Genomic DNA, 12695 nt, shown 5'->3' with positions numbered 1-12695 from the left:
TTTTAAAGCTACTGGTGAATTCTTGTGGATCCCACCCTGAACCCACCAGGAGAGGTTGGAGGTCAATCTCAGGCGTCTTCCTTGATGATTCACTACCTTATTTTAATTAATTAATTAATTAATTAATTTTGAGATAAAGTCTCAGCTGGAGCTCCCTGGGTTAGCTAGACCAGCTGGCCATCAGGTCAGCATTTTTTCCTGTGGGTTCTGGAGGGATCAACTGAGCTCCTCGTGCTTGCACAGCAAGTACTTGACCAACTAAACAAGCCACCTCTGCAATCCAAACCCTGCATCCCAGCAAGGTCTCAGGCACCAGTAACTGTGAGATGGCCTACTCCAGTTGTCTGGGCTTCTCCATTCCCTTCAACTCAAGTCTCCACTGAGCACTTACTCTGAGGCTGGATTTCATTCTTGGTAAGCTTTCAGAACTTAAAAACACACACACACCAAAAATTCCTTCTTTTGCCTTCTGATGATGTCATTCATTTTACCTGGCCTGCCACAAGAAAGAAAAAGGCAAATTGGGTCCAACTCATATATGTATTCTCAGCCTAACTTCTTAATAGCATCTGTTAAAGCCTCCACCATTAACTGAGCCCCAAGTGTTGCCAAGATTAATTGAGAAATGCCTGAAGGTAGAATAAATGCTGCAGCTTAGTTTAATTCAGAACCGTATCAGCCAAGAATGGAGGTGCAATTAGTGATAAAGATGTTAATAATTAGTTGTGCTCTGTTAAGTTTTATATTCACGGTTATATAGAGTGGAGAAAGAATTTCCCCAGGAGGGTAGAAATCAATGTTTCACCTTGATTGCTATTTTAATGTGCTTATTTTAAGGGGGCCATCCTGTAGAAACCCTTGGGCACATTTCCAGTTTTACATAAATGTAGAATTAATTATTATGAAAGCATATAATTTTAGAGTTGGAGCAACCTTGGCGGTCATTTAATTCAGCTTCGTCATTTCGCAAATAAGTAACAGTCGATGGCTTGAGTCCTTCTACAGAGCACTGAGAGCTGGGCTTCCATACTCTTAGACCAATGGCCAGGACATCCTCTCAGACCCCTTGTACTGTGTGTTTCCTGTTGGCTCAGAATTCCCCAGACACAACTAGGTGGGTTGTACCTAATGTTCTTTCCCTAGCCTGCGTTGCTTTCGTTTGTGAGGTTGGGGTCCTGGAACACATTCCTGGTTCACTTTTGTTTTTTTGTCCCATTCCTAGCTCTGTGCTTTGTCAACAGCAGTTGCATAATAAACAGATGGGCCAGGGGCCGGAGGGGGTGCGCTTTTCTTGCAGAAGACCTGGGGTTAGTTCCTAGTGCTCAAGCCTGGCAGCTTACAACCTCCTGTAACTGCAGCTCCAGAGGATCCCATGCCCTCTTCTGCACTCTCCCATGCAAATAAAAATAAATGATAATAATATAAACAAATGCTAATAAATTGACAGGCAGTGGAGTTCTGGGCCTGTTTTTGCTTTTTCTTTTTGGCACTGGTACAGAGGTGGAAACCAAGCCTTGTGCATGTAGAGGATGTACCAGTGAGCTACATCTTGAGTTCTGTTGCTTTTTAACCTGCTCACTTGAAATGACTGTATCTGCCACCAGAGGCATGAAGCTGACCAAGGTGGGAGTATTTACATTGTAAAAATGGGAAAATTATTCAGATCAGGGCACTTGGCTTTGATAAATGCAGTGGTTAACATTTATGAGCATAACCACTTCATATGTGATTTTTACCGAGTCTCGGAAAGTGGTAGATCTTTAAAGAAAATCTAGAGACTGATGGCAGCATGGGGAAGACTTATTGCTAGCATGGGTTTTCTTGAGAATGATGGAATGGTAGGCAACTGCTTAACCTCTCCGGTCTTGGTCTCAGGACTGTGGTAGAATGTCATAGCTCAGGCTAAGCTCCACTTACCCAAGGGTGCTCTTTGTCTGTGCATGCATGATCTTGGAGATCACGTGGAATATCAGACACGGCTGAGTGAGAAAACAACAACAACAACAACAACAACAACACATTATGGGGGGAAAGTGAATGGGAAAGTAATTGTTTCTGAAATTGCAATTCTATCTTTACTGGTTTCAGAAACCCCTAGTAGCTCCCTATGACCTGCAGAAATGGCCAAGCTCCCTGGTGCTTGCACTGACCATAGTTGTGATTCCAGCCTTGCTTCTAACCATTCACATTGCCTGCAGGTCGTCCAGCCATTGACTTCCACCACCATTCTCCTCTAGTGTCTAGGGAGCCTCCGCCTTGGCTTCCATGCTGTCTCTTCTGAGCCCTGGGTTCAGAGCCCTTGAGTTGGTATGCAATTCACATGACTCCGTTGGTCTTTGTTCTGTGCTTGTTTTTAGGAGCAGGACCCGAGGTCCCATTGGCCCTGGCAAGTATGGCTATGGGAAGGCTCCCTACATCTTACCACTGCAGACGGATACCACACATACTCCACAGAGGCTTCGGAGACAAAGGCCTTCATCCAGACCCTCCAGGTCCCAGGAGGCATCTGCTTCTAAGCAGGGCTACAGGCCACCAACCCACCACTTCTCTCACAACAGACCTCTCTACCAGAGTGACAGTGGCCCTCGTTCTGGACTGCCACCTTCCGAGGCCTCTATCTACCAGCTGCCCTTGACTCACGATCAAAACTACCCTGCAGCTTCAAGTCTCTTCCACAGCCCGGAATTGAGCAGCAACAATGGTGCTAGGCCCCACGGGACATCTCAGGCCTTCTCTCAGCATCTGCGATCAACAGCAATCTCCTGCATCGGGGCCTATCGGCAGTACAAACTGTGCAACACCAATGTGAGTACCCAGCACCTCAGACTGGGTTTGGAGGCAGCTGTTTTTCTTAATTTCTGGTCAGTTGGTACCTACTACCTGGAAGACTGAGGGGGATCAGGTCAACAGACCTTTTCTATCTTTTCCCTCTCTTCTTCTTCCATGTATTCACCCATATGTGTTACGTGTGTGTGTGTGTGTGTGTGTGTGTGTGTGTTTGTGTAAAGCTAATGCTTTAAAAAAGAAAGTATACATAACTAATGGAGTCACATCAACAGTCCTGTAACAGTGATATTACCAATTAGCCATTTCGGGATAACAACTTCCAAATTCTCAGTGGCTCATGTCCAAAGTAATTGTGTTGTTTTTGTATGTGTGCACAGGCATGCATAGGGCACAGGCCAATGTCAGGTGTCTTCTCACTCACTTTCTGCCTTATCTATAACTTATTTTTCTTGTTTTGTTAAATACTTATTTATTTCTATTTCCGTGTATATGTGTGGGCCTCTGTGCATATATGTATATCATGTGGATGCAGGAGCATGGAGGCCAGAAAAGGATATTGGATCCCTTGGAACTAGAGTTTCAGGTGGTTGTGAGCTGTCTGATGTGGGTGCTGGGAGCTGAATCTGCGTCTTCTGAATGAGCAGTATATGCGCTACTGCTGGTCCATGTCTCCAGCCCCTCCTTAATTTTTGAGGCAAGGTCTTGAATGTGGAGCTCATTGACTCAGCTATTTTAGCTGACCTGCAAGCTCCAAGAATCCTCCTGTTTTTGTCTCCACAATGCTGGGATCGCAGACACACACCATCATACCCTTTTGCAGCAAGCACTTTACCAAATGACCCATCTCCTCAGCCCCAACAATATTTCTTCTTGCTCATGGGTCAAGTGCAGTTTGGCTGCCAAGGAAGTAGGTGTTTGGGGAGGAGCCACCTAGCAATTTTCTTGGAGGCTCCTTGCTACTCCATAGGGCAAACACCTCAGGTTATGCACTACGACAGGAGAAACTGGAGAGATCATGAAGAGTGCCATCTTAGAGAACCAGGATAGTGGGGATGGGAGATGTGTGTGGAGTGCTCTGGGCAGCAATTACTTTCTCATTTGAGTAGGAGTATTTCAGGAAATTGAGAATTTGAATAGCAGTCTTCCTGTAGATCATCTGAATACCGGCTCTGGAGATTAGCTCACAGGTATTTGTTGGTCCTTTCTTCTTCCTGCATCTCAGTAGTCTTTGCTTTTATCAGTAACTCACCTTGAGCCAGGCCTTGCATGTGCTTCTTTTCCTGCCTCCTCTAATCTCCTGCTTTAACTTAATGAATGTGTTCCCCTCTCCATTTCACACTTGCAAAGTTCAACAACTTAGGAAGACCCACCACTCCTGGATAGAAAAGCAAGCAGTTATGAAGTGTGTGTGACCAGATGCCGTTTCTAACAGCAATGGAGGGACGGGGAGAGAAGGGAAAGGAGGAGGGACTGTGAAGAGGTTAAGTTTCTAAGCTGCTACAGTTTTCATTAATAATTTAATCTGCCTTAATACTCGTCCGTGGGTAACAGTACAGCTGGTACATATTAGCTCCAATTTCCTCATTAAAAATCTATTTCCTGCTATGGAGTCCATAGAAGTGACTTAATTTGTGATCTTAATAATTCCTCCTAACGCCTGCTTTGCCTTTTAGCCTGTTCCTCCACGGTGAGATTGTAGGGATTATTCGTTTCTATAAAGCACTCATTTTTCTAAAGCCAGAGCTAGCCAGCCAGCCAAATTGCAATGAATTCCGGGCCATGAAAGATGAAAGTCCCATTGTCTACTGGGCTGGGAATGAAGCTCTGTGGTAGATCATTTGGCTAGCATGCACGAGGCTCTACATTTGGTCCTCTGAAATGAAAAAGAAAAAAAGTCAAATCTACTTTATAGCGTTGTTAAGAGGATCAAATGAGATGTTGCCTAAAAATGTTTTGTGAATTGAAAGAGTAAGGAGTTACTTGCCTACAGGATCAGATGTGGCTCTTGTTTTGAATAACCATTGCTGTTCTATTAAAGTGAAACCAATTCTTTGGTAAATTCATACATATTCTCCCACTGACAAGTATGTCTTGTAATTTTGAGATCAAAGTAACCCCTAAAGAAAAAAGAAAAGATAGAGGATGCTGGGAGTAAGTGTGGAACCACCACTCACGTAATCTTTTTCATCTGATTTGCATGTGTGTGTGTGTGTGTGTGTGTGTGTGTGTGTGAGAGAGAGAGAGAGAGAGAGAGAGAGAGAGTGAGTGGGAGAGAGAGAGAGAGAGAGAGAGAGAGAGAGAGAGAGAGAGAGAGAGAATGAGAACTGGAGCTGGAAACCATCTGAAAAATATACTAGAATTTGAACTTGGGTCTGGAAGGACAGCAAGTGGTCTTGACATGTGAGCCATATGTTCAGCCCCATGCAAATCGATTTATTATCTAGTTACTATTTGAAAAATAGGGGTCTAGGGCCAGAAATGGTAACATATATCTTGAATCTCAGCACTTGGAAGGCAGAGGCAGACTGATCCTCGATGAGTTGGAGACATAGCGAGGGCAACACAGAAAGACCATGTCTCCAAAACACAAAACAAACCAAAATAGAGAAAAACAAGACAAACACAAAACACAAACAGAACAAGTTAGGAATGGTACAGAAAGTCATCTCTCTGGTCCTTTGGCCTCTTGACTTGCATTTTTAAAGTACACACTCTATGTTGCCAATGGCAAGTGGAAACCATAGCTTCCCTGGGAGCCAGAATGAATGTGTGGAGGCTTTCCGTTGGGAGTCTGGAATTTTGTAACTAAGCAGAGAATGGCCACGAGAAAAAGTCTCAGCACAGAGAAACGAGTCTCCAGCAGAAAATCCCTGCGTCTCTCAACAATTCATCAAGAGAGGGCCTAGGATGAGATTCCAGCAGAGAGGACTCTTGGGACCCAGTGCTTGGCTGTCTTTGGCCTTGGTCCCCTGTGCCATTCTCTTTTCCAGGTTTTCCTTGTATATTCACAGCATAATAAGCTAAGAGTATGAGTATACCGTGAATCTCGTGAAGCCTCCCAGGAGATCATCATAACCCAGGATTGGCCTTCGGGGACGCCTCAAATACGGAAGTTTTTAAGTATTCGTGCAGTGTGGTGCAAATCACAAGAAGTCCAGAGCTTATAAAAAGAAGAGAGGCAAAAAATAGCAGGACCCATGGGAGATGGCAATTCTCCATAAGTACAGTCAGGGCCCATGCCCAGGACAGTGGCATGCACTGTGTAAAAGATCGCAACAACAGGAAATATGGAATGAAACCTCTTCGGCACAGGACATTTGGCTCTGTCCTGTACTGGAGACTCTGGTGTTCCGAATATACTCAGCCCAGGGAGGGGTCTATTAGGAGGCATGGCCTTTCGTAAACTGGTTGTTTACAGAAACACTCGAGTCCTGGTGGTTATGTGTGCCATTAGAGAGTGAAGAACACTGTCCTGAAGCCTAAGTTCCTGATTTCAGCCATGGACCACCTTTGTAAAAAGACTTTTCTAAGGACAGCAGTCTTCACATCCTAGCCAAGAATGCCATCTAGACGTCTCCATACCCTCCCTGATCCCAACATGAAGAGATGAAATGCATCCCTAAATTATACAGATTATCCTAATCCAGGAGGAAAATGCCACAGGACAGTATTATGGAAAATATTACCCAAACTAACAAAGAAATGTAGGTTAGCGCTTAGACCCTTTCCGAAGATGAAATAAAATAGGCATGTACCTTTTCTCTTCTGGCTGTTATCTGGGAGAAGAGAAAGAAGGGGGATATAATCGATCTAGCACACACTGCAAACACCAGTTTCTCAACTCCATCCTTAAACTTATGTTCAGTTTATCTTTTTTCGGTTTTTGATGGATCCCCGCTGGTTCGAAGATTCCTACAACAGTAAGCGGCTCGGCTGAGATGTATGGTGATGACTCTGAGGAGGCTGGATTAGAGACAAGTATTTTGCAGGCTTATATAAATCAGAACCCTGTCTCATTTCTGCTCATGGCTCCTCCCTCCACAGCATAATGCACTAAAACAGTGGCTCTCAGCCTTTCTAATGCTGTGACCCTTTAAAATAGTTCCTCATGTTGCCATGACCCCCAACCATAAAATTATTTTCTTTGCTACTTTATAACTGTAAATTTGCTACCGTTATGAATCATAATGTAAATATTTTTGGAGATAGAGGTTTGCCAAGAAGGTCCAGACTCACAGGTTGAGAATTGCTGGCTCTAAAGTGATGCAGGGAGAGGCCTGTTTGCAAGTACTTGTCTGTCATTTTATATGGTGCTATAATACTTGGCAAAGCAGGGGGAATTCTGGGAGCACAGAGTGGGGACCCTGGTTTGGGGAAGACTCTACTGAGTAGGGTGTGGTTAAGCTAGTTTATAAAATGACCAGCAAAGGCAAAAAGAGCTTGTAAGGTCAAAGAAAGGCTTAGCTAGGGACAGGGAGAAGCAGGCAGGATTGTGCTGGGGTTTCAGGAACCTGCCAGGTGGTTGAAGTCCACCTTCCCATCCCCATTCCTACTAGGAATAATTGGAAACCTTTTATCAGAATGTACCTTTTAACAGATCAAAATATAGCAACATGATGTGGGCCATGCTTGGCTTTTTAGATGCATTTGATTGAAACATTTTATGCAGAGCGTGGAAGTCAGAAATTAGCTTAAGTTACTCTGCATGCCTATAGTCCTAGTACCTGGACCAGTAAGGCAGGACAGTGAGTCCAAGGCCAGCTCAGACTGCTCACTAAAGATCCACAGAGACCCTGTTGCTGTTTGCTTTCCTTTAAAGTAAGCAAGCTAACTGGTTTAACTAGAAATTTAACTTACAAGACAGTAGGGATAGTACCCACGAAGGTGGCTTTGCAAGGGGAGCTTAACCTGAGTGGAGAGCCACTTAAACTCTCTCTTGGCTCCCATGAATTGGAGAACAGTATAATCTCTCCCTCTCGGGCTGAATTCTGGGTATGGAAAGGTCAAACCCAGCGGCAGGCATTGGACCATTGAACCACTCCCCAGCCCCTGTGTGGACAGGTTAAGGAGGTGGTCATTACTGGGCTTGGATAGAGTACAGTGGGTTAAAGAAGCAGTGAGGCCTAGACTCCCTCCTCCATGCTGAGGACACGGAGCAGGCAGTTTGGAAACCTCTGTGGAGAATAGGAAATCTTCCCAGAGAGCTAAGCCTTCCTCAGCAAGGAGAAAGCTCACCTTCAGAATTGAAGACACAGCCCTGATACAGAGGTATCTCTGATTCATCAGTTGCCCTGTCCTTGTTGGCTACGGCTAAGACCAGAAGTCAAGTCAGCAGCCGTGTGTGTCTTCTACAGGAAAGCTCATTCAGGCCCAACAGCAGTGGTCTTGAAATTTCCTAATGCTCTGACCCTTGAATACAGTTCCTCGTGTCGTGGTAACCCCACAACCATAAAATTATTTCCTTGCTACTTAGTAACTATAATTTTGCTACTGTTATGAATCATAATGTAAATGCCTGCTATGCAGGGTATCTGATACATGCCCCTGTGAAACAGAGGTTTGACCCCCAAAGGGGTCATGATCCACAATTTGAGAACCACTGCCCTAGACTTAAAAGGTAGGTTTTGTTTTGTTTTGTTTTGTTTTTTTAAATGAGGGAATGCTAACAGAGATGGGAAAACCAAACTTCTGGTGCCTTAGAAGATGGAGTTAAATAATCTTTTCTACCATCTGCTTCTGGTCTATATTAGTATTTGCTGGATATATTAACCCATCAAGACACCTGTGACTAAGGTATCTGTCTTTCCCTGGCATCTTCTCTTAGGCCCACTGAACTTACTGCATTCTCCTTAGGGTCCAGACTGATGCTGTCCCCTCTGGAGGAGGTGGGCTGTAGAGTTACAGGGCTCAATGCAGGGACCAGCTTATGAGTGGCAAGTGGTTTGGCTATCAAGGAGGCCACCTTGAACTTAGCCTTAACATCTTGCATGCAGTTAATTTATTGAGGGATGGGAGTGGGGCGTGGGCCTGGGAGGGGCGGGCTGGAAGGTGCCCTCAGCTAGCACAGATGTCTTGCATTCTGTTGCTGAAGATTTCTCCAGGGTAGGGCTGGGTTTTCTGGTGTGGTGTTGGTTGTTTCTGCCCAAGAGTAACTGACAGTGAAGGGAACAGCTCTTCAGGGCAGCTGAGTGGGGTCTCTGCCGGGAGATGTAACTCTGCCCTGCATCTGACTGAGTGAATGAGTGGAGATGAAGGTAACCTCCTGAGTGCTGTTTGATGGAGGGATTTAGAAACAGTCCAGGTAGGAATTCAGTGCACTTCTGAAGGTTTGACAGCCTGCAGGGAAGCATGGGGCCAGAGCCTGGATGGGGTGGCCACCAGATGGTCGCCCCAACATGTATGATCTCACTGCCGTTGCTCTCGATGAGAAATCAGTGCTGGTATAGGTGCTTTTGGCAACTCTGCTTTCTACTCCAGAGTCTCAGAATCTCCACAGTAATGTTTCTTTTATGTGCTTGTGTGTGTGTGTGTGTATGTGTAATTGTCTTAGGGTTTCTATTCCTGCACAAACATCATGACCAAGAAGCAAGTTGGGGAGGAAAGGGTCAATTCAGCTTACACATTCACCTTGCTGTTCATCACCAAAGGAAGTCAGGACAGGAACTCACACAGGGCAGGGAGCAGGAGCTGATGCAGAGGCCATGGAGGGATGTTACTTACTGGCTTGCTTCCCCTGGCTTGCTCAGCTTGTTCTCTTATAGAACCCAAGACTATGATTGAAAATAAATTCTCTCTTATAGAACCGCAATGGGCTGGGCCCTCCCACCTTGATCACTAGTTGAGAAAATGCCTCAATAGCTGGGTCTCTTGGAGTCATTTCCTCAACAGAGGCTCCTTTCCCTGCAATAATTCCAGCTTGTGTCGAGTTGACACACAGAACCAGCCAGTACAATAATGTATATCTGTGTTTATGTGTATATGTACATACATGTGCACGTAAGTTATGTGTGCGTGTGTATGTTGTGCATACCTGTATGCTGTTCATTACCAAGGCTTCCCCTGCTTATACAAATGTCCTACAGAGCCGTGACATTGTTGAGCAGGTGAAGGTTCTTCCCACCGACACAAACAATCTGAGTCTGAGTCACAGCGTCCGCGTGGTCAAAACAGAGAACTGACAACCTCAGTTGCCCTCTGACCTCCACATGTCCATCCTGGCCCATGCATGTGAGCACATGTGCACACATACACACTGTGGCAGAGGGGGAGATATTTGTGTGCACAAGAATACACACACACACACACACACACACACTAAATGAAATGTAATGTTATTTTTAAAGTGGTTCAGTAAACAATGACTATTACTGCTTTAAGATTAAGTTGTACAGATACCAAGACTGAGATGTAAGGAATGAGTGCATCTGTCTGTCTCCCAAGGCAAAGTGGTCAGTCATTTAAAAGCTCTGGTTCCTAGGCTGGGGATCGGCTTAGTCTCTCAGGACCTGAGTGTGATCTTGGGAGAGAACTCAAGTAAAAAGCTCGTCTTTGTCTACTCGTTTCCCCAGCCCTGGGAGGTGGTAGATTCATGGGGTTGGATGGCCAACAAGGCTGCTCCAATTAGTGAGCCACAGAGGTGTGAGACTCTCCCAAAAATTGATGGACAGCATCTGAGAACCAACTGAGGTATTGTCTGCCTCCCACACAAGTGCACTGCACATGAACGCACACCCACAGATACACAGACACACACAGGCACACATGCATGCACACATAATGCATGCACATACACAGAGACACATGCACAAGCATGTACACACAGAGACATACAGAGACACAATCATTCACACAGATACACAGACATGCACACACACGCACTCTATATCAACTTCCAACCTTTCCCCATCACTCCTTGACAGAAAAAAGAAATTACTCTTTTTCTCCTACCCTGCAGTTTCTGCCATATTTTTATTTTCAATCATAATTTTGGCTACATCCAGCATGTGATTTCTTGTTTTAAAAACAATCTATCATCATTAAGGATCAGTTGACTCTTCATTTTGCTAGATTTGTTGTGTTACCCCAGACTCTCTCTCCACCCCCACCCCTACCCCTTCCCCCACCAGGAGTCTTTATGTATCTTTCTTGAGTTGGCCTATGAGAAACTAGTGTGCATCTTCTAGATATCCTTGGTAGCCGTGATACCCAGAGCAATGGCTTGCTTTGCATTGGGATTTTTACCCTTCTAGGCAGCAGCAGAGGGTCCTTGTTAATGGAGTTCCTGATGTAGCCACAAAGAGGTTTAAATTCCTAAGGTTAGTTTTTGCATTGTGTATATTTGAATACATTTATGCATTGTCAACTAGTTAGTAAAAAGCATTCTTTTAAAACTGTTCATACAGCTGTAGACATTTATAGGTAATGTAAAGAACTGGAACATAAATATGTAAATGACCTGAGATAGGGCCTGTGTGTGTGTGTGTGTGTGTGTGTGTGTGTGTGTGTGTGTGTGTGTAGGTGGAGGTTGTGTGGTTGTGTGTGTGTGAGAGAGAGAGGGGGGGAGAGAGAGGGGGGAGGGAGGGGGAGAGAGAGAGAGAGAGAGAGAGAGAGAGAGAGAGAGAGAGAGAGAGAAACACAGAGAGAGACAGAAGTTAATACAGGATTCTGGATAGGGATGTGGCATAGTTCAGAGAGTGCTTGCCTGTCATAGATGAGGCTGTGGATTCAATACCCAGGACCAAGGCAGATGTGACACAGCCCTCATTCCAGTGCTAGGGAAGTAAATGCAGGAAGGTCAAAAGTCTAAAGGTCATCCTTGACCAAACAATGAGTTCAAAGCCAGCCTGGGATACATGAGACCTTGTCTCTTAAAAAAAGAAAATACTCTTCTGGTGAGCGGATGGATTTAGTTACATTGACATGCTTTGGGGCTTTGACCTGTGCCCTGGAATGAGAAGGAAACTTTTCTTCTGAGGGAACATTATGAGCTTCTCCTCTTGGATGAAACATGATGCACTTGGGAATTAAGAAAAATTCAGATCAGAAATGGAGTGCAATGCCTTGACTCCAGACAAACCATTTCAGTGACCAAAGAATTATGGGAGTTCTGGGAGAGACCTTTGGAAAGGTGGAGTCCGTCCTGCAGCTAGAGGAAGAGGGAACCGGGAAAGCATTCTGGCCCCTGGATCCTTGCTTTTCCGATGGAAGATGAATCCTGTCTTCCAGCTCTGAAAGCACTGGAAGGAGAATGTTTGCCAAGAGTGCCAGCCTTCCTTCCAGTTGTTCACTCACAGGTTCTGGACCTGTTGGGTTCATCTCTGGTGTGTTTAGCTAAGCAACAGTTCACTCTCCGGTGCTGTAAACTGGCAACTTTGTTGCACACTGGGTTAAACCACACCCAACCTTTGGAGATCAGGTGCCAGTAGGGGCAAATTCAAGTTTGCCTTTCCTTTGATAATTTACACTTTAGGCCCTGAGAAGCTAAGTAGATGGTGTGTGTGTGTGTGTGTGTGTGTGTGTGTGTGTGTGTGTGTGTATACACATGCATGCAGGCATGTGCTCACTTGAATGCACATTACGAGTGTTGAAGTCCACTTGGGATGTGTTTCCTCAATCTCCTCTACCTCCCTCCTTTTTTGAGACAGACTCCCTCAATGACTGCCCAGTCAGTGAGCTCCATGGCTGTTCCTGTCTCTGTCCCTTTAGTGCAAGGGTCACAGGGATGTACATTACCCTGGCTTTTCACATGGGTTCCAGAGGCTCCCAGGGGATCTGAACTCGGGTCCTCACGCTTCTGTTGCAAGCACTTTTCTGACTGAACCATCTCCACAGGCACCTAAACAAGTCACATGGTAGTTACTGACTTGGGGGTCACAGTCTATCCCAAGTAGGTCTGTCTACCTGTCCCT

General features: G+C 45.2%; 1 protein-coding gene across 1 annotated transcript in view; it reads left to right on the top strand.

Moving 5' to 3' along the window:
- The window catches only part of Thsd4 (thrombospondin type 1 domain containing 4), a 599748-nt gene that overhangs the window by 125439 nt on the left and 461614 nt on the right, over positions 1-12695 (top strand). The window contains exon 5 of the mRNA XM_039082429.2: positions 2358-2805. Coding sequence (XP_038938357.1) covers positions 2358-2805 — 448 coding nt within the window. The remainder of the gene's footprint in view (positions 1-2357; positions 2806-12695) is intronic.

The sequence above is a fragment of the Rattus norvegicus genome, chromosome 8 (genome assembly GCF_036323735.1).
Source record: "Rattus norvegicus strain BN/NHsdMcwi chromosome 8, GRCr8, whole genome shotgun sequence".
In the NCBI taxonomy this organism is placed as follows: Eukaryota; Metazoa; Chordata; class Mammalia; order Rodentia; family Muridae; genus Rattus; species Rattus norvegicus.
Note: the sequence above shows the minus strand (reverse complement) of the source record. Positions and strands in the feature narration are given on the sequence as shown.